This window comes from Camponotus floridanus, unplaced genomic scaffold (assembly GCF_003227725.1).
Source record: "Camponotus floridanus strain SB8 unplaced genomic scaffold, Cflo_v7.5 scaffold92, whole genome shotgun sequence".
Classification (NCBI taxonomy): Eukaryota; Metazoa; Arthropoda; class Insecta; order Hymenoptera; family Formicidae; genus Camponotus; species Camponotus floridanus.
In genome coordinates this window covers 640117-663588 of record NW_020229863.1, presented here as the reverse complement: position 1 = coordinate 663588, position 23472 = coordinate 640117, and the positions used below count along the sequence as shown (strand labels likewise).

The window sequence follows — 23472 nt, the reverse complement described above, 5'->3', positions numbered from 1 at the left end:
AGCATCTAACATTAGTTTTTAAGTAAAAAAAAATAAATTAAAAGCAAAAAAAAATTAAAAGAAACAAGAAAAAAACAAAAAAACAAAAACAAGGAGCTACAAAAACTTTCTACGTCCACGTCGTTAGCTCTGGGTAATGCCAAAGGAAAGTTAACTTATCGTACACAGCATATCGTAGTGTGATGAGATATATCTTTAAGTTTGATTTTCTAGAGAACTATCACTTGTATGGTAAAAATGAATAGCACATAAAATGCATATTTCGAAGAGATCTACAACTTTTGTTTGAAACATTTTTTTAAATTTTCAGTATTTGATAAAATAAAATCAAAAAACGTCATTTTTAACGATTTTTTATGGTTTCCACCATAAAAATGAAATAGTCGGTAACTTTAACTATCATTTTCGTAATCAGCGCATCAAAATACGTAAGTATACGTGATAACAGCAAAATCGGGGGTTTGACCTTTTCGGAACTACACCCACTTTTATTTCGCATTTTATCGGTTTGAAAATAATTTCAATGGATTAATGAGAATTTTCTGATTACAATGACATTAAACACGACATAAATCGGATGATTTTTAATTAATCAATAATCAAAAAATTAATTATTTATGTAATTAAAAATAATCCGATTTATGTCGTGTTTGGTGTCATTTTAATCATAAATATCTCATAACAATTACTTTCAAAAAATGTGCAATAAAAAAATATAATTTTTTATAGTAAGATGACATATAATACGAAAATTGTAGTATTTTCGACAATCTTACATCTTACCATAAATGTTTATTTATCTACAAATAAATTAATTAGTTTTTAGAGAAATAAATATTTGTAAAATTACATAAAAAATATAATTTAAAAAAACGAAAAACATTGGAGAGACGGAAACCGAATCCTACTGGATAGTAGACCTACTGTACATACGGATTGCAATCATATCTACCCATTAGAGAATTGATAATTGCAACTCTAAGGGGAAGATATAAATGCACCCATATGTATATATGGGTAATTAGCACGATTTATTATATATTTTTTCATTTTAGATTTTCACTGCGCTCAACGCAGAATGCAAGTACATAAGCAGAATTGCACATATATTTCATTTGTCTATGATTAACTGCGCCCAGCGCAGAATGTATTTTGATATTGATACTCACTGCGCCCAGCGCAGAATGCATTATTTTGACGGTAATCACTGCGCGTAGCGCAGAATGCATTATTTTGACAGTAATCACTGCGCCCAGCGCAGAATGCATTATTTTGACAGTAATCACTGCGCTCAGCGCAGAATGCATTGTCATATATTTATTCCTTTTTCTAATGCAATGCTTATCTGTGTATCTGTCTTTTTTTCAATTTTTCCACGTAAATCTATTTATTCATCTTTTCCATATTTTATTCCATATTTATTCATCCATTATTTTATTCCATATTTATTCATCTTTTTCATATTTTATATATCTATTTATTCATCTTTTCCATATTTTTTTGTCTTTTTGCTTCAATTATATAATCTGGGTCACGAATTGCCATATTTCTTTCCAGTCTTGGATCAAGTAATTCTGGTAAAACACAATCTTTATAAAATTGCGCCAGTTTATTAACCATATTTTCTGACCAGAAAATATCATCACGTTTAATTTGTTCCATTTTTAATCCAAATGGTGTCCATAATGCGAAGATGCAGTATTCTCGTTGTGTAATATGTAATTGTCCTTGTATTTGATAATAGTAAACGTGACTGCGTTTCATTTCTTTATCTGTTGCATTCTTGTATAATGATTGCAGATTCGACATATTTGCTGCAATCGCATCTTCTGGTGGTAAAAATCGTGCTGCAAAAGGACATTTTATTTCTACAATTCCATTATCTCCTATTAATCCATCTGGCGAAGCGCCTAAAAATAGTATTTCTTTATCTATAAATAATCCGCAACGTTTAATGTTAATATTCAGTGCACTTTCGATTCTTTTGCGTGCAATATCTTCGTATTTTGTTCCGTGTTCCACTGATTCCACATTTAATTGTTGTGGATATATTATTGATTTAACTCTTGACACGCAAGAAGTACTTTTTCTCATTTTACATATATGTCCAAAGTGAGAAGCGGTTATTATTTTTGTGCGATAATACCGCCAAATGCCGCTTGCTGCTTGTTCTTTAGTTTCTTCTTCTATTGCTACTCGCTTTAATTGCCAATCTCGTAGCATATGCATGTGTTGCGCTTTTCTTAATTCAATTTCGGCTGATGTTGCATCAGGCAAATGTTGAATCAGGTTTATCAGCCTGCGGCCCATAATCTTTGTCACTTATTGCACGTTTTACGTAACGTTGCGGTGTTGATCGTTTTCTCATATAATGTGTACTTGTTTTTTTCTTTTCTTCTAAATGCACTGCTATTTCCCCTGGTTTTGTTCCCAGAACATTACTTAATCGACTTATAGGCTTGCCAGTGTTAAATGTGACTGCTGCAGTATTACACTGCGTTTCATACGATCCTCTTAGACCATAATTAACTCTTTTTCCACCAATACATTTTGCTATTACAGAGTTAAAAGTTTCTACTCTATTACTGTCTTTATTTTGTAATAAACTTTTGGCATTCCAACTTATATATTTTAATGCATTTCGAAGCTTTTCATATAGTCCACATCTTTTTAATTCTGGAATATAATTTTCTTCGTTTTCTTTTTGCGATTCATCGCAGAAATATCCTATTCTTGCACATCCATTATATTCGCCAAAAACGTGATTTATTATATTATCCACGTCTATTTTGAGAGCTTTAATTTTTTCTTGCATTGTACTTTCCTCCTCCAAACGATATTCTACAGCTTCCGTTACAGTTGTTCTAATTCGAAGTATCCGATTACCAATAACATTTCTTAATTTGCCAAAACGTCCTTTTGTTTTTGCTATTTCCTTTATTTTTGATGCCAAGTTGCGCAATAAATGATTTCGACATTCTATTTTTTCTATAAAAACATTTAGATATGGATTTGCTTGTATTATTTTTTTATATACACTGCTATCTCCGTCTGCTATAAATGTGGAATAAATTAGTCCGCGCTTTTCTATACTTCTCTTAAATCCTTCTACAATCGCTTCTGTTTCCATACTTGTTGAACTACAATCTCTACCCCAATTTTTATAACATTTATGATTTGTAGGTTCTTTTTTAAACTCTCTGCTGTAACACAAACTGCATAATATTTATTTTTTACAGACATGTGCAGTACTTTGCCTGTTCGTGCACCAATTATTGTGCCTACACCTGATAAAGAATCATACCGTCCTGTTCTGTAAGATCTTTTCATCCAGCTTCCGTCACCTTTTACTGCTATATGTGGTATTCCATTTATTATTTCATTGCGTTGTAATGCCAAATCACGTTCTTCATTCGCAGCAGCATTCATGCTTTCTTCCGCAATTTTTGTAAATGCTTCAGCAACAGTTTCATGGGCCTTTTCATAAGTTTTCTTTGTCATGCACTTAATATTCATAGCAGCGCAACTTTCTTGTAACTGTGTATATCCTATATCAGTTAGTATTGTGCCAGCCACTGCCCCTATATTTACATGTAGACTTTTGTCAGGGCTCGGCTCACTCCAGACGAAGCTTTCAAAATGGCACATTCGGCATTTGAAAAAGAATTTATTTTTTAGTCCATACGCTCTGGCACCAATAAATATTAAGTCACGAAAACTACATTCTATTCCGTGACTATGGTTATCAAATTTTTCATGTAATTGTTCAAAAAGATAGACAAAATCTACGATACATTTTCCTGGCATAGTATTTCTAGTACTTTCTAGGCGGTATGCATCTATATTGTTATCTGTTATTAAAGTGTCACTTTCTTCAGTCTCACTGTCCTCTAATATTTTTCCCAATTCATTATCACTTAATGTATGTGTCGTTATTTCCTTGTCTGTATCTATTTCGAGACCCATTGCAGCTAATTTGCCATGCATAATTCTATCTTGGTGAAAAGTTAGCTCATTACTATCTAATGTGTCATTGTGCTCTTGTGTCAATTTTTCCTCATCTATATTTATTTCGATATCCATTGCAACTAAATTATCATGCATAATTACATCATCCTGAAAAGTATGCTTATTTTGCTCTACTTGCATTATTTCTTTATTTAATACATTAATTTCTTTATTCAATATATCTATTTTTTTCAATTTTTCTTTTCTCCTATAAATTAATGAAATGAGTTGATGAGAATAATGCGCGAATATCTCAGATTAATAAAACGTTTGCATATTGTTTTTTATAGTAATTAAATTGCAATAAACTATGCACTTTAGAAAGAAATGTTTCACACAAAAGTTGTATGGTTTGAAGGGGGCCATCAGATAGTGGCAATGATTTGGGAGAGTCATTTAAAAGTCACGTGCAGATCACCGTCAATTTCTTAAATGGAACTCCCTATTTTTTATTAAATATTCTGGTAGCTCACGTCGAGATCTTTCCAAAACACTATAATTTAGTTAGTTTTTATTAAGTACTTTCCGAATTATGAGGCTTGAAATCATTTCTTAATTTTACATATACCGTTAAATATCTTGCAAAATATTCATTTTTCGAAAATCTTACCTTTATGTACAAAATAATGGGAGGAATCAATTGGTGTAAAGAAAAAACATAGTTGTTTTTAAGAAAAAAATATGTAATTTGCAATTAACAATTACATATTTTTTTTAAAAACAACTATGTGTTTTCTTTACACCAATTGATTCCTGTCATTATTTTGTACGTAAAAGTATTAAATACTTTATTATAGTGTTTTGGAAAGCTCTCGACATAAGCTATAAGAATATGCAATAAAAAATAGGTGGTTCCGTTTAAGAAATTAAAGGTGTCCTTGACCTAACGATGCCATCCAAGGTCAAACCAATGACACCATCTTATGTTTCCCTCAAAACCATCCAATTTTTGTCGAAAACGTTTTTCTCTAAAATGCTTAGATTTTGAAAGAAAAGAGGTGTACGGGTGGTGTAGGACACCCTCTGTGTATATATATATATATATATATATATATATATATATAAAAAAAGCTAATTAAATTTATATATATATATATATATATATATATAAATTTAATTAGCTTTTTTTATAGTATAATACTTTATTAGAGGAGTACTGCAGTATAGCAAAAAGATGAAACGCTCAACCGTTTTTGAGAACATTTATTTAATAAATACAGCATTCCTTATGTATCAGTAACTCTGCACCATTCACCATTAAGGCAGTGTAGCGCGAGCACTTGAATACGAAAATATCACGCTACGAACTAGGGTTCGATTCCTATTTCCGATTTTTTTTCAAATTTTTTTAACATATAATTGAGCCCCTTTTTTAACATATAATTTGAATAAATTGTATTTATTGATTTAAAAAAGAATTAATGTTGAATTATATAAAATTATTTTGACTAACATAATTCTTTTAAGAAAAAAACACAGGAAAAAAATTAATAATACCAAAAAATCAACAAAAAATAATATAAACAAATAAAAATAAAATAAAATAATATGAAATAATTTTGTTTTGAACCAATAAAATATATATGTAATTTTGTTTAAAATAAATAAAATACATTATAAATAAGAAAAATTGTTTTACTCTTTTAAAACCCGCATATTTGTTACTTCAATTTATTTTTTTTTAATAAATAATCATTAATTTTGTTTTTCATAAATAACCATAATTTGTGACTCAGTTACATGCAACATAAGACAAAAACAAACATTAAAAAAATTTGAAAAAAAATTGAACAGATTGAAATCGAACCCTAGTTTACAGCGTGATACTTTCGGACTTAAGTGCACGTGCAATGTCGTCTTCATACTGAATAGTGCAGAGTCAACGGCAGATAAAGAGTGCTATATTCAATAAAAAAATCTTTTACACAATGTCTGATAATGAGCTTTGCCCTCTATTGCTTCACTCGGGTACGTTTCTAAGGTACTGATAGTACCCGCCCTAGTTACGGTACTGACAGTACTACATTATAAAAAAAGTTCATCCGTGATAAAATCCGTGATACCAAGATTAATTACCATGATTGATGTACACTGGCTTTCATTACTTTGGCTATATAACGAACAGTGTGCACGGTAATTTTTCTATTTTCTTTTCTACTAATAAAATAATGTTACCTTTTATTTATTGACGATTTTCGTCTGCTTAGCCGCTTGCATGATAATCGGTACTTTTTTGTATTGCGCCTTCTCCCATAAATTCGTTCATTATCTTCGTCGCACATTTTTTCACTAATTTCACACGTTTCCATAATATCACTTTATGAAAGTAATGAAAACTTGAGTTGTCTATTAGATCGCTCGATTGTTAAAGTACTTAGCACACTAAGATGTAATAAGATATCGCGCGCGACGAAAACAAAAAACTAGCGAAAAAGGCGGCGAGAAGCGGCGAGTATTGTTAATGTAAACCAGTCCATGCTTTACTGCGGTGCAAGCAACATGTGAGTATATATATATACGTAAATATTATAATAATAATTTATAATAAATACTTGTATAATAATTATAATTCTTTTAATATTATAATAGAAAATCATTCGGAATATGATGTTATAGCCTCACAGACTATAACCTATTTAAATATTAGTACCTATATATAATTAAATTAAGTGTCAGCATGAAATATTGTTGAGAAATGCGGCAGCCTGATAGAATCGCTGCCTCAGCAATCCAAGCGTAAGAACGTTCACCCGGAAGCGCGAAAACGCTAACGAAGGAATTCAACTTTGAACTTCCTTCGTTAGCACTTGGACTTTGGACGACCCAGAAAAACCTCCATGACCATACATGGTCATGTCGCCGGGCGATCCCCTCCAAAAATCCCCAAAATTAAGGGAATAAAAGCCGTCCACCGCGGATCCGCGGCGGACAGTCATAAACAGTGAATCTATAGTCAGAATAGTGCGCGAAGACTAACCGTTGATAAGACATAGTGCGAATCCGAGGGCTAGCCGCCAAATCGAGCTACGAAGCTCCCGACATAATAACTAATCACGAAGGAATCCAGGAAAGGACGACATTAAGGCTTGAGAAAACCGACTAAAAATAAGGGATAAATAAGTAAATTCTGTTTAATAAATTTCTATTGCTAAACAATTGGAGCGATCATTTTCCTCTCCCGGCTACCCCACACCCTGTGCCGCGCCGGGCACAACAATACTGTAATAAAAAATAACGTGAAGTAGTGACGTATATATAATATTTATACATTAATTTTATTTATTATATAAATAGATCAAGCCGAAAAGAAAAATGATGAGAAAAGAAACCGAGAGGATGAAAGATGATAAAAGGATGAAGAAAGATGAGGAAGATAGAAGAAGGAATGAAGTTGGGAGAAGGAAAGAGCAAGAGAGGAGAGAGAGAGAAAGAAGAAGGAAGAGAAGGAACAAGAATTAAGAAAAAAAAGGTTTGTGTGTTATTATATATATATATATATATATATATATATATATATATATATATACAGGGTCTACCAAAAGTGTGGAAACCCCTAAATATCTCGGAAAATATACGTTTTACAGAAAAGTGTTTCCAACAAAAGTTGTAGGGTTTAAGAAGATCTATATACTGATTCTATCAGTTTGACCTTGGATGGCGTCGTCAAGGTCAGGTCAAGGTCACATTGACTTTTTTAAATGACACCCCCTACATTTGATTGCATATTCTTATAGCTTAATTCAAGAGCTTTCCAAAACACTATAATAATGTTCATTTTTATTAAGTACTTTGCGAGTTATGAGGGTTGAAATAATTTCTTAATTTTACATAAACCATAAAATATCTAGTAAACCATTCATTTTTCGATTATCTTACCTTCATACTTTTATGTACAAAATAATGAAAGGAATCAATTGGTGTAAAGAAAACATACAGTTGTTTTTAAGAAAAAATATGTAATTTGCAATTAACAATTCCATATTTTTTCTTAAAAACAACTGTATGTTTTCTTTACACCAATTGATTCCTTTCATTATTTTGTACATAAAAGTATGAAGGTAAGATAATCGAAAAATGAATGGTTTACTAGATATTTTATGGTTTATGTAAAATTAAGAAATTATTTCAACCCTCATAACTCGCAAAGTACTTAATAAAAATGAACATTATTATAGTGTTTTGGAAAGCTCTTGAATTAAGCTATAAGAATATGCAATCAAATGTAGGGGGTGTCATTTAAAAAAGTCAATGTGACCTTGACCTGACCTTGACGACGCCATCCAAGGTCAAACTGATAGAATCAGTATATAGATCTTCTTAAACCCTACAACTTTTGTTGGAAACACTTTTCTGTAAAACGTATATTTTCCGAGATATTTAGGGGTTTCCACACTTTTGGTAGACCCTGTATATATATATATATATAATATATACAGGGTTGGGCAAAAGTCCGGAAACGGTCAAATATCTCAAAAAGGATCAACTATAGCGAAAAATTGTAAATAGCAAAGTTGTAGGGCTTAAAAAAATGTACCTAATGATGACTAAAAATTTTACTTTGAGTGGAGGACGAAGATCATATAAAAGTCAAATTGAATTTTTTAAATGGAACTGTCTACTTTTTATTGCATATTCTTATAGCTGACCTCGAGAGCTTTCCAAAACACTATAATAAAATATTTTTCCCTCAAGCATTTATCGAGTTATGAGGCTTCAAATCATTTCTTAATTTTACATAAACCGTAAAATATCTTGTAAAATATTCACTTTTCGATTATTTTACCTTAATACTTTTATGTACAAAATAATGAGAGGAATCAATTGGTCTAAAAAAAAACACATAATTGTTCCGAAGAAAAAATATGTAATTTGCAATTAACAATTACATATTTTTTCTTCGGAACAATTATGTGTTTTTTTTTAGACTCTGTATATATATTATATATATATATATATATATATATATACATATATATATATGTGCAGTGTTGTGCAAGGTACTTTATTTTCAGTACCTACGTACAGCCCAGGTAGCAAGATGACGTCTAAAGACGTCTTAAAGACGTCTATGACGTCATTAAGACGTTATTAAGACGTCATTTGATGTCATTCTGCTACTAGGGAGGTACAGGTACTCTGAAAAAAATATACCGACGTACAGATACAGGTACTCTGCAAAAAATGTACCGAGGTAGAAATATTTCATATTATGAAATACCTCTGCCTCGGTACATTTTTTCCAGAGTACCTGTACCTGTACCTGTACCTCAGTGCTGAAAATAAAATACCTTGCACAACACTGTATATGTGTGTGTGTATATATATAAAAGAATCTAAAAAGAAAATAATACATGTTATATATATATATATATATAACATATATATATAACATGTATTGTTTTCTTTTTAGATTATTTTCTTTTTTTTGTTAGAGTATTCTTTAAATTAAAGTCCTGTAAATAAAACATTTAATAAACGACATGATTGAATTTGCAGATTGGAAAAAGATTTAAGAAAAGAAGAAAGAAGAAAGGATGAGGACAAAAGTGAGATGAGTGTAGAAGAATCAACTGATGAAGAAAATGAAAGAAAAGAGAAGGAAAAAAAGAAGAAAAGAGAAGGAAGAACATTAAAGGAGAGAAATAAAAAGTATGTATTTTTAAATATACAGGGTGTCCGTCGATTTTCGACCTTAATGAAATAAATAAGTAGATTGACTCGAATTAACAAGAAATGACCGGTATTGCTTTGGGATTGTCGCAATAATTAACGAAATATTAAATAAAAAAGATCAGCCAATCTGCGTGAGTAAAAGCGCGCGGCGACGAGAGTCGTCCTACCGTAATCCGATACTACGAACGCGGCGAAGCGGTGGGCGGGTCGCTCTCCGAGACATGATGGTGGTTTGCGATATATCGCAATACCGCGCCGAAAAATGACCCGTCCCCCCTTTTCGTGGCGAGAAAATGATGCGCTATCATTTCCACACCACCTTGCGGTAGATAGCATGGTGCGCTTTTTTTATAGTGGTTTCCCCCATAGGCCTATTCCACTCTCAATTTAAAAATTATTCAAAATGCCATTTACTATACGCTGAATATATCGTAAATGTAAAAAATTAATGGACAGTACCTTTACAAAAATTGATTCGTGGTTGAAAATTCCTCGATAAAATGTATTGCATACGTTGATAATGTGATACGATGATAAAATTCTTCAAGAATCCTTTCTTCATCTCGTACACGAAGACGCACTGCTGGACCGGTTATCCCGATATTATGCACGACACTCAGTTTCACATAATTATTGCACAACACGTAAAATTGTACGGCCACTTGGTTTTCGTGCACGCCCGAGAAATGATTCCATGTAAATTGCGGCCGCACGATAAGTATTTTCTCCCGCTAGTCCGTATGCCACAATCATATCCGTATATTCCTGCAAAGTACACTTCATTTTCACTGTTAATTTACTACGCAAACACAAGATTTTTATTAAAACGTCTTAGCTCTCGCACGCTGTTACCAGACTGCGTACGCCAGCAGCACGCAACTACAGCTGTGCGGACATGCGAGTGTAATCATAGTGCGCAGGCGTCGAACTCACACGTACGCTTACACTCACATGTCCGCTCAGCTGTCAGCTGTAGTTGCGTGCTGCTGGCATACGCAGTCTGGTAACAGCGTGCGAGAGCTAAGACGTTTTAATAAAAATCTTGTGTTTGCGTAGTAAATTAACAGTGAAAATGAAGTGTACTCTGCAAGAATATACGGATATGATTGTGGCATACGGACTAGCGGGAGAAAATACTTATCGTGCGGCCGCAATTTACATGGAATCATTTCTCGGGCGTGCACGAAAACCAAGTGGCCGTACAATTTTACGTGTTGTGCAATAATTATGTGAAACTGAGTGTCGTGCATAATATCGGGATAACCGGTCCAGCAGTGCATCTTCGTGTACGAGATAAAGAAAGGATTCTTGAAGAATTTTATCATCGTATCACATTATCAACGTGTGCAATACATTTTATCGAGGAATTTTCAACCACGAATCAATTTTTGTAAAGGTACTGTCCATTAATTTTTTACATTTACGATATATTCAGCGTATAGTAAATGGCATTTTGAATAATTTTTAAATTGAGAGTGGAATAGGCCTATGGGGGAAACCACTATAAAAAAAGCGCACCATGCTATCTACCGCAAGGTGGTGTGGAAATGATAGCGCATCATTTTCTCGCCACGAAAAGGGGGGACGGGTCATTTTTCGGCGCGGTATTGCGATATATCGCAAACCACCATCATGTCTCGGAGAGCGACCCGCCCACCGCTTCGCCGCGTTCGTAGTATCGGATTACGGTAGGACGACTCTCGTCGCCGCGCGCTTTTACTCACGCAGATTGGCCGATCTTTTTTATTTAATATTTCGTTAATTATTGCGACAATCCCAATGCAATACCGGTCATTTCTTGTTAATTCGAGTCAATCTACTTATTTATTCCATTAAGGTCGAAAATCGACGGACACCCTGTATACAAAAAGTTTTAAAATTATTTCTATTTTGTACATTTAATTTAATTTTTTAATTGCTACGTTTTCTGTGTTCATTAGTTATTATTCAACAAGAGCGAAAAGAGGAGGATGGAGAGGAGGATGGAGAGGAAACTGGAGAAGAGACGATACAGGAGACTGGAGAGGTGGATGGAGAGGTGGAAGATGGAGAGGAGGAAGAGGAGGATGGAGAGGAGGAAGAGGAGGATGGAGAGGACGAGGATCTGGCTCTGGATCTGGGCCAGTTTTTATTTTCAATTATTGTTGAGGAAATATAAAAAAATTAAAAAAAAATATATATAATAATAAATAATAATAAATATAATGATAATATATATGTATTAAAAAATAATAATATTAATAAAAAAACATATGAGATCTGACATGAAGATTTGAATATTAATTTTATTTATTATAATAAATAATATCTTTCCTCTCTTTCCTATATTCTTCCCTATTCCTATTTCTTTTGTTTGCCATTTTTCAAGGGTCATTATGTCTAAATATTTCTACGTTACCTACATGTCAAAATTCTCATGCAGCGCCTCACTGCTATAAATCGGTGAACTATAAGGCGTGAAAAATGGCCTCGTAAGCGAGAAATGACAGCCCAATTTACGTTGCGTCTCATTTCATAATTATTTGCTTTGTGCTAGTGTTGTGGTGTGCAATGTATTAAGAAAACTTGTAAAAATGGACGGATACTAAGCTGTATAAGGAACAAACTTTAGAAAGTAACATTTTCCTCTCCTTTCGACAGCTGTCAAATCGCGTGTTTTTTCAAGGCTTCATTTTGGACTCAATTTACGGCTATTTATAAAGTGTCAAAGGAAATGATTAGTATCCGTCCATTTTTACAGGTGTGCTAAAGAGATTGGTAGTCTTATTTCATTCAAATATGTTTTTATTTAGATGTCAGTCGCAATATAAATCTGGGTGTCCTTTCTCGCTTATGACGTCACGATTTCAAGATGGCCGCGGTGACTACTCCGGAGCCTTAAAGTCCTACAACTTTTGTTCGGAACATTTTTCAAGTAAATGCGTATTTTTCGAAATACCAGCCTGATACGGTCGCTCTGATACACCCTGTATAGGACTATAGGAATTTTTTGAAAAGCACTTTCATTTTATTAAAAGTTATTTATTCGTTTTTGTCATAAATTAACGATTACTTTTCTAAATGACGCAAAAAATTCTTATTTAATTCTTTCTTAAATGACGCAAAAAATTCTTATATTAATTTTTTAAAGGAAAAAATTCTTATATTAATTTTTTAAAAAATAATTTACTAATTCAATACTAATTTCTATATTTTGTAGTTTACTTTTTTTTTCTTTTTCCTTTATTTTCACATTAAATTGTTCTTTCTGATTTATTGAGATAATCCACTTAATCTTATATACGGGGTGTCTGCTAAACATGCGGCAAAAATTCAGGAGGTGATTTATTGGGTTATTTTAACACTTTTTTGTTATCTGATAATTTTCGAAAAAATGCTTTGTTTTGAAAATAAAAGCAATAAAAGTTTTTTGACCAATTTTTTATTCCATAGATAACAGGCGATAGGTTTTTTAACAAAATTATTGAAAATTACAAGAACTGTTCAAAATGACTACCACCAGCTAGGATGCAGGAATCTAATCTTCTCCTCATTGACAGCCGAACTCTTTCAAAAATACCTGGGTCATTTCTTATTTGCATCCATCATTTATACGATTTCTCAAATCTTCCACATTTTCCACTGGAGTAGTGTAAACTAATGACTTTAGATAACCCCATAGAAAATAATCCAGAGGGTTTAAGTCTGGGGATCGAGCAGGCCACAAGTGAGATCCACCCCGACCAATCCAGCGATCTCCATATGTTGCCGTTAAAAACTCCCGAGCAATCCTACTAAAATGCGCTGGTGCACCATCGTGCATAAACCACATTGCATTTCTGGTTGCTAATGGTACATCCTCTAGGAGTTCAGGTAGCGATTCTTCCAAAAAGTTTCGATAAACCGCGCCTGTAAGTCTTTCTGGTAGAAATACCGGTCTAATCAGCCAGTCACCCACAATTCCAATCCAAACGTTCAACGAAAACTGATGTTGAAAACGATCTTCACATACTTCATGTGGATTTTCTTCAGCCCATACATGGTTATTATGAACTTGCTTCATCAGTAAAAAGAATCAGCGACAGTAGTTGAAGGATTTGGACCAATGTTTGCAAAAACCATTGACAAAATGCAATACGTACATGAAAATCATTAGGAAGAAGTGCCTGAACACGTTGTATGTGGTGTGGGTACAACAAATTGTACTTCAAAATCTTCCACATAGTATTATGACTAACATTCAAAGCATTTCTAATTTTTCTTGTAGATGTATTTGGATTTTCTTCTATCATGTTCAGCACATTTTCTTCAAAATCTGCTATTCTTACTGTCACTTGTCTTCCTACTCCTCCACGTTTTTTCAATGAACCTGTTTCTCGAAGACGTTGATGAATTCTTTCGAAGGTTTTTCTATTAGGAACATTACGATTGGGAAATCGTTCAATGTACAATCGCCTAGCCCGTAACGAATTTCCATCGGCAAGACCATACATGAAATGCATGTCAGTCATCTCAGCGTTCGTATAGCGATTCATGAACACTAACAAAAGTTTAACTATCAGTGGCAAATAAACAAATTTTGTTATTGTTTTCAACATCTGTACTAGCTTGCTACGTTTATTTAGACTACGTTAATACTTGAAAAAAACCTGTATCGCCTGTTATCTATGGAATAAAAAATTGGTCAAAAAACTTTTATTGCTTTTATTTTCGAAACAAAGCATTTTTTCGAAAATCATCAAATAACAAAAAAGTCTTAAAATAACCCAATAAATCACCCCCTGAATTTTTGCCGCATATTTAGCAGACACCCTGTATAATTATGTTAATATGTACGATTTTAAAATCTCTAGAAAGCAATTTGAGCAAGCCAACATTTCTCAGAGCATTTGTACAATTCGACAGTCAATTCGCAGAAAAAGTAAACGACATTTTTGTGACTTTGAGGTAACAAATCTAAATTCTCAGTTTGTATTCTTTCATTTTTCTCTCTTTTTCTTAAATCTAACTACATAAATATATCAATATGTTAATTCTGTTACAATTTTCTTAAATATAAAATAGCTAAAATTAAATTTTTTTACAGATGGAACCAACCTGAATTTACCGATGAAATAATACAAGAGTACCAAGTGCAGTCTTCTATCTTCGAAGACTTTAAAAAAATCTACGACGATAAAAATATCACAACAAAATTGGAGCACACGGTGTACAATCTAATATCTAATACGACATATTATTTTCGAGTACGTGCGCATACTAAAATTGTTGCTGGTCCTTACACGGACTTAATCAATCTGTCGACTACACATGAAAATCCAATACCTAAATTATTACTCCCAACGAATCGAGGTATCCAAATATATGACGTGGATTTGAACATTACTAATTTCGTAACATCAAAGTATGTATATTGATAAAAAAATAGTTATAATTATCATAAATTATTTTTAACACTAACTCTAAAATTAAAGTTATTATTATTATGCACAAGTTTATTATTATCAACATTATAGTAGTAATAACTGTAAAATTAGAAATCTCAATTATAATTTTTTTACTATACAATAATATATAATTATAGTTGGCTCCTTCTTTCAGAGCAGTAATAAATGTCGCTTATTCGATACAAGACAATAAGATTTATTGGACTGACAAAAAAGACCTGATGACATTGAAGATTAGTGAAAATAAAACCACAAAAATAGCTAGCTTTGAGCATTATCTATATGATCTCTGCATTGACTGGGTAGCAAGAAATCTATATTTCACCTATGAAAAGTCAGCCTCTTATGTAAAGTTTGACTTACAAGGAAAGGGTCGGAAGTGTCCCCCTCCGATTTTAATGAGCTTTGAATATGTTGTAGTCTAGATCAAAATAGGAGACACGTATTTTTTTATAAGTGCTGAGTCGGCCGTTAAGGGGGTGAAACACCTTCTTGAAAAAAATCGATTTTTTCATTTCTCAGCGGATACCGTCGAAGCGATAAGAGATATAAACAAAAGTTTCAAATAAAAGTTTTATGGTCTTTAATGTACTTCAAAATCATGTAATCAGATTTGTCGAAAATGTCATATTTTTCGAAATCCCCCCCCTCCCTTTTAATGTTTGAAAATTTTTAAATTTGTCTCATAACAAAACTTATAGCTCATTTAACGACAAATTCAATCATATATAATAAAGTTGTATTCCGAAGTCACATTTTTCAGAAATAAATTAAAAATATCCCTATACACTACTATACGCCCGCTTTATCCGCCTTATGACGCTCGTTATTCACAGCGACAGTCATTTTTCTTCGCAAACTCACAGAGGCAACCATAAATTAGCAATAAATAATTTATGAGAATATATTTTTATAAATTATAGAAATTATATTTATAAATATAATTATAAATTATATAATAATTATAATTATAATATATGTCTATATTATGTGACAATAAATATACATATAATTTATATGGAAAAGTAATGTTTTTAATGCATGAAAAATAAAACTAGTCGGACAAGGAAAATTATTGATCAGATGCCGATGTTAATAGATTCAATTCTATGAATAAACAGATGTCGCATTCGCGAAATGAGTTGGTGCAATATATTATTTTATTAACAACTGCGTGCAGTGGAACACATATTACTATTAAAGCGTCTATCGAATATACGCGAGCGCGATAGTAAATATATTTATATATATAAGAAAATAATTAAAAGGATTATAACTTATAAAGCGAGCGAAAAAATGCGTCGCGATAAGAAAGTCAGCTGCCCGAAGTGCTGATACAGCCAGTATCACACGGCCAAGTCATCAAACAGAGGAAGAAATCACTCTCGAAATAGCGCTGAATTGCAATAAAATGCGAGGAAGTCTTCGGACTTCCTTCGCTTGCATTTTGATCACGCCACTTTAGAAATAACCAATGATTTTATTTGGTCATGCCACCGCGCGATCCTCCTCCGATAATCGTTCAGAACCGGAGGCGTTAAAAGCCACCGCCTAGAAGCGGCGGACAGTCACAAATCAGTTATCAAATAATTAACAAGTGCTCGAGTTAATTAACAAGACTAGCCGTTATCCTGAAAAAACAATTGTGCCCCACGCACACAACAATACAGTATGTATGTACTTTTTCGATTTTTAAAACTTTTATAGTTTTTTGCTTTTACTTACACTTCATTCAAAATTGCGGTTTATCTGTTTTGTTTTAATGTATTTAAATTATAATTAATATTTTATTACTTTATTTAAGTTATGTGATAAAACTGTTCTATTTTTCATGAAACTTGGAAAACGTAACAAATTATTAATACGCATTAAATAATAAAATATTTTTGTTGCTAATAAGTATTTTTTTGCTAATATTTATAAAACAAATATACATAATGTTAATAATTTTTTTAGATAATGTTTAATCCAAGAAATGTAGCAGTACTGCTATACACTGCACTGTATATGACTGGGGAATTCCCAGAAAGTCCTGTTACAACAGATGAAAATGAAACAAAAGACATGATGGAAAATATGCTTCGATCAATGTATGAAGAAGCGTTTGAAGTTTATGAAGAATCATCATTAGATTTTCAAAACGAATTTGATATACCTGAAGTAGAACCTGTAATTGATGAAGAAAGAGAAGAAGACACATATTTTGTAAAAGAAATTGAATGTGTTGCGGATTCTGTACCAATAGAATATAAAAGAAATGCAGTAGAGTTATGGAGAAGTGGAACAAAAAAGTCAAGAACTCTTGCATCTATAAGAAATAGATTTCGGAAAGTCACGTCATTACGTCAATTAAGAAGATGGGAGCAGCAAGTAAATCAAGGTGGCAACAGATTTGATAAACTGAAAGAAATTTCAACATATACGTTAAATAAATTCCATGAAGGTATTGAAAAGGGAATAATTATTCATGACATTGATATTGCTCGATGGGCTCTTCGCGCACAGAAGGAAGTAAATCTACTTGGGTTTACAGCATCATTATCATGGGTAAAAAGGTTTAAGCTTGCACATAATATCGTATCTAGAAAAATTACAAAATTTATAACAAAAAAAAATTTAGCGTCAGACAAAGATTTAGAAGCACGAAGCAAGTCATTTATCGAAAATGTTAAATCTTCTATTATACAATATGGAATTGAAAATGTATATAATTCGGACCAAAGTGGATTTCAATTAGAATTTCATTCCGGTCGTTCACTATCACCTATTGGTATTAAAAAAGTAGAGCGCATAGTACAATCCATATCAGCAACTACACATAGTTATACTATACAACCTATTGTTTCAGCTGATGGTAGATTATTATCGCCTCTGTTTATTGTTTTAAAAGAACCTACTGGAACATTTGGTCCAATAGTAAAAGAAACAATGTTTAAAGATAATAATATCTTTGTCATGGCATCAAAATCTGGAAAATTAACATCGCATCATTTTGAGATCTGGATAAAAGAAGTGTTTTTTCCAAATGTTGGACCAAAATCAGTGTTATTATTAGATTCTTGGACTGGTCATTGTCCTGATATAATTCAAAGAAACAAACCAGATTTTATAGACAATATTAATTTGTTAACTATACCAGCTGGAGCAACGGGAAAAATACAACCTTTAGATGTATTCGGTTTTCGTTTATGGAAAAATTTTGTTAGACATTTTTCAGATACCATCATGCTTTTAGATCTTGACGTCAAGCTTCATTCAAGAAACAATATTTTAAAATTACAATCATTAACACATAATCAATTTTCATCACCAAGGTTTAAAAATTTATTCAAATATGCATGGTATAAAAGTGGTTATTTAGAAAAGAAACCAGAAGAATTTGATACACCAGTAGATTTTTGTTATTCTTGTATGCAATAATTATGTACGGTATTTTATGTAATATTTCCATATACATATATATAATGACTTCGGAATACAACTTTATTATATATGATTGAATTTGTCGTTAAATGAGCTATAAGTTTTGTTATGAGACAAATTTAAAAATTTTCAAACATTAAAAGGGAGGGGGGGGATTTCGAAAAATATGACATTTTCGACAAATCTGATTACATGATTTTGAAGTACATTAAAGACCATAAAACTTTTATTTGAAACTTTTGTTTATATCTCTTATCGCTTCGACGGTATCCGCTGAGAAATGAAAAAATCGATTTTTTTCAAGAAGGTGTTTCACCCCCTTAACGGCCGACTCAGCACTTATAAAAAAATACGTGTCTCCTATTTTGATCTAGACTACAACATATTCAAAGCTCATTAAAATCGGAGGGGGACACTTCCGACCCTTTCCTTGTTAGCAATGTGGGAAAATAACATAATTAAATTTGATGAAATTTTCAAATCAAAAAATAATGACCGTTTAAATGTATTACCGTCTATAGGGTACGTTTACTGAAAACCGTTCATCTGAAAAAATAATTTTCCATTAAAAATTTATGAATATTTCTAATTTTTCTATAATTTTACGTGATTTCATAATTAAGATCATAAGTAAAAAAAATAATAAATTATAATATAATTATAAGAATTTCGAATTTTTATACATACAAGTTTTTGTTTGTGTTAAAATATTATTTATAATGAGTAAAATAATTATATATTTTTTAGAATTTTGTATTCCGTAGTTTACAATTGGACGAGTACAACATATAACATAAGGAAATATCATCTCGATGGAAAAATCAAACAAATTGTTTCAATAAATGCATCTTTGTGTTTATTTCATTATAAAGATCTTTTCCATGATATGATAATTGATAACATGAATAATGAGACGTCTACTGGTTAAGTAGGAATTACACAATTGTAACAGACATTAACATTTCTATGTGCAATACGATTTTACACAAGAGAAACATAAGTAATGACATTTACTTCACATCTATGACGATTGATACAACAAACATTTACATTTTAACATATAATTTGGATTATTATACTAAATATACTCATATATATGTTTTGAAAAAGAAATATGCAAATCTCAAGAGCGTAAATGCAGCCGAATATGTTGAAAAGATAATAATAAGTTCCGATGATAATACGTTTTATAAAATTTACGCTTTTGATAAATCTTTACAATCATATCCTCCAATGAAATGCCTGACACCTGACGAAAAAGTTTATAATTTTAATTATAATTTTGAGAATGTGAATGCAACGGCAAACAGCATCGTTGTGAATCTTCCGGAGCCGGTTGTAAAAAGCGAATGCAAAAAATATAATTTACCAACTACTATGTATACTATCTCCGTAAGCTGTTTAAGTAACAATCTCAACAAGTCTGAGAAATTCAATGTGCAGACGTACAAGCGATATTACGAGATTCAGAACTTAACACCATTTACAGTGTACAAGTTGAAGTTTATTTTAAGCAATTTTTACTTTGATCAATTATCAATAAAACTATTCGATTCGAATGTGATACGAATAAAAACTAATTCGGGCAAGCTTAATGCACCAGAAAACATAAGTGTTCTAGCTTTGACGCCTACTATAGCAGTAGTTCATTGGATGCTACTCAAGAAAGTGGACTGCGTGGCCTATGAAGTGCATTAGAAATCAGTTACATTAGTGAATGGCACGCAACAAAAGAACAAACAATTTATCAATGTGCCGAAACGTACGGCAGACGGCAAATTTTTCACAAAGATTAACTTGTCGCTATCAGTACAATATTACTTGATATATGCACTGAGAGAAATTTCTTGGAAAGAACTAATACAATATTGTAGGCTTTATTTTGTCAGATAAATAACTTTAAATTGTAATGTAATGAAAAATAGAAAATACACAGATTAGCTACAATTTTGTAACAAATTTATTTTGTCACATGCAAACACAGAAACTGTGACTCTGTGAAACAAACGCGCAAATAAATTTTATTAATAAAAAATAAAACATTTTCTTGCAGCGTTTTGGATAATTATAATACATTAAGAGTAACTTGTTATACACTGGTTATGAAATTATGCTAAAAATTCAGATAAAATTTATTGCGTTATTGTAGTGTTCTATAAAATAATATTCTTAATATTTAAAATAGCTAACATTAATTTGCAGTAACATTTTGCTTATTTTATCATATAGTTTATAGTCACTGTGAATACAATTTGTTCACTTTACTTTAAATATAAAAAATAAACTGCTTTACAATAATTGTTGATATGTTTTCTACAATTTGTCATAAAATATTCTAGGATCTGCGTGGTGCGAAGCTACGCGCGTGCACGCATAGTTTTTTCCCGCCTGTTCCTTTTCTTCAGAGTTTATCATGTGCTCGTTGTGCGCGGTTATGATACTGTGTAGGTACTGATTACCTAGTGTTTATTGTGACTATCTTGTGTCCACAATGGATTCTTTTGTAGTGAACACATTAAAAGAATGGGGACTAGAATTGACTTCAACATTTGCAGGTAAATTTTCTAAAATGAGGCAATCAAATAAGATTGACACGCGACATCATTTTTAGGTTATAATTTTTGATGTCACGCTGGATGTAAATTTTGCCGGTTCTGAATAATTATTGGCAAATATATAGAATAACGGACCCAGCCTCAATCATCTTGACCTTGATATATGTTGTCAAGGTCACTGCCTTGAGTAACATTCCAAAGGTTTTAGCCGTCGCTCGTTGTTCGTTAAAAAGTTATTAACAAAAGAATTTTACAATTTTCGTACTTTTTATCTCCGAAAATATTAATCTGAAAAAAAAAATTTTTAAACAAAACATAAAGCTGTTGAAAAACTCTATAAAAAAGGTTATATGCATTTTTTTCATAAATTTATTATTTTAGCTGTTATATAAAAAAATAATTTAAATATTCACATAAGGTATGATTGAGTTGCCCACAGTTTTATAAACTCATGTGAAGTCCCAGTTTGCGTTGCAAAGTACACGCCCAGACTGCACACCCCCCCACCCCCCACCCCCCCGTTGCAAACCCATGTGAAATCTTCCTTTGCATAGGGTTTGCAACGGGGGGTGGGGGGTGGGGGGGGTGCAGTCTGGGCGTGTACTTTGCAACGGAAACTGGGACTTCATATGGGTTTATAAAACTGTGGGCAATTGAATGATACCTTATGTGAATATTTAAATTATTTTTTTATATAACAGCTAAAATAGTAGGTTTATGAAAAAATACATATAACCTTTTTTGTAGAGTTTTTCAACAGCTTTATATTTTGCTTAAAATTTTTTTTCTCAGATTAATATTTTTGGAGATAAAAAACATTAAAATCATTAAATTGTTTTGTTAATAACTTTTTAACAAAGAATGAGCGGCGGCTAAAACCTTTTGAATGTTACTCAGGGCAGTGACCTTGACAACATATATCAAGGTCAAGATGATTGAGGCTGGGTCCATTATTCTAGATATTTACCTAATTATTTTATAATTAGTGTTTCATCGAGACTCTCGAAAATCGAGACTCTCGTCTCGTCTCACGAGACGAGACTAGATTTTGACTGTCAAAATTTAGTCAAAATCTAGTCTCAGTCTCGGTCTCGTTTCGTCTCATGAGACGAGACGAAAGTCTCGATATTCGAGAGTCTCGATGAAACACTATTTATAATTCTTATTCTAGCCCAAAAAATTGACACCGAGGTGTTTAACACCCTTACCGAAAATGATATTGAGAGCTTGATAAGCGAAGTGGGCAACAAAAGAAAATTTTTAAACAAATATCAAAACTTTAAGAATTCTGTTTCTGTACTTCCTGTTACTGAAAAGGTAGGTTGTAAGACATTAACCCGCATTTATTAACGTCCGTGTGTAAATAAAAATTGTGTACATGTGTTAAGAAAAATCCATCGAACACCTCGATCCTTCGAAAATCGTGAAATTTATATCCGCGCGTTGATCAACAGGCGGATATAAATTTCACGATTTTTGAAGAATCGAGGTGTTCGATGGATTTTTCTTAACACATGTACACAATTTCACGATTTACTTTCATTTTCAGATTTTTAGTGAGATAATCTTTGATGCTGACTGGGCTTTACCTAGCACGACAATTTCTCCGTCGCTATCTGATGTAACTCCAAGTCCACCAACTTCCAGTGTTCCATCAGAGGATGAAGAAATTCTGACTGATAAAAAGAAATGTTTAAATAAGGCTACAGTGGGTTTACCACATAAAATATATGCTAACCAAAACTGTAATTCTGTAAGTTATCATATACACATACACATACACGTAAAAATCGGTAAACTTATACACTTTTTTCCATTAGACTGTTCTTAGACTGATAAATACCACTGATGAAGGACAACTTATTAAGGCTAGTTACGGTAAAAACAGCATTTTCCTGAGGAATAAACTAGCAGAGCTTATAGTTAAGCATGAACTAATAGGAAATAAAGACGCTAGGTATGTAATTAATACATTTATCATTAATATATTATAATATTATATAACATATGTTACAATATAAATAATAATAAATTTCAATACATTGACATCTTAAATATTTTTTTAGAATCTCGACTGAAAGATTTATTCAACTGGCAAAGGAAATAAGCGAAGTGTTTTTACACGAAAATCCAAGCATTTATTACGTACCATATGTAAATGTGAAAGGAAAACCTAAAGCAGCCCGAGGGAAATTATGGAGTGCTTATACATACTTAAGAAAACTTTATAAAAAATGAGGTCTTATTCGTACTGCTACAGAAGGTAAAATAAATTAAAAGACTATTTACTAACAAAAAGCTTATAGGAATAATTATAGTCTCACTTTTTTAATATATTAGTATACTCTGAAATATATGCATCTATAAAAACGATAGCTAATAAAAAT

At 31.9% G+C, this 23472-nt stretch overlaps 1 protein-coding gene across 1 annotated transcript; it reads right to left on the bottom strand.

Moving 5' to 3' along the window:
• Window positions 1-13252: 13252 nt before the first annotated feature.
• On the bottom strand, window positions 13253-14171 carry LOC112639825. The gene is made up of 2 exons (XM_025414977.1): window positions 13803-14171; window positions 13253-13717 (listed from the first exon to the last, which is right to left on the bottom strand). Exons 1-2 carry the CDS (start codon window positions 14169-14171, stop codon window positions 13253-13255), a joined length of 834 nt encoding a protein of 277 aa, XP_025270762.1.
• Between the last annotated feature and the right edge of the window lie 9301 nt (window positions 14172-23472).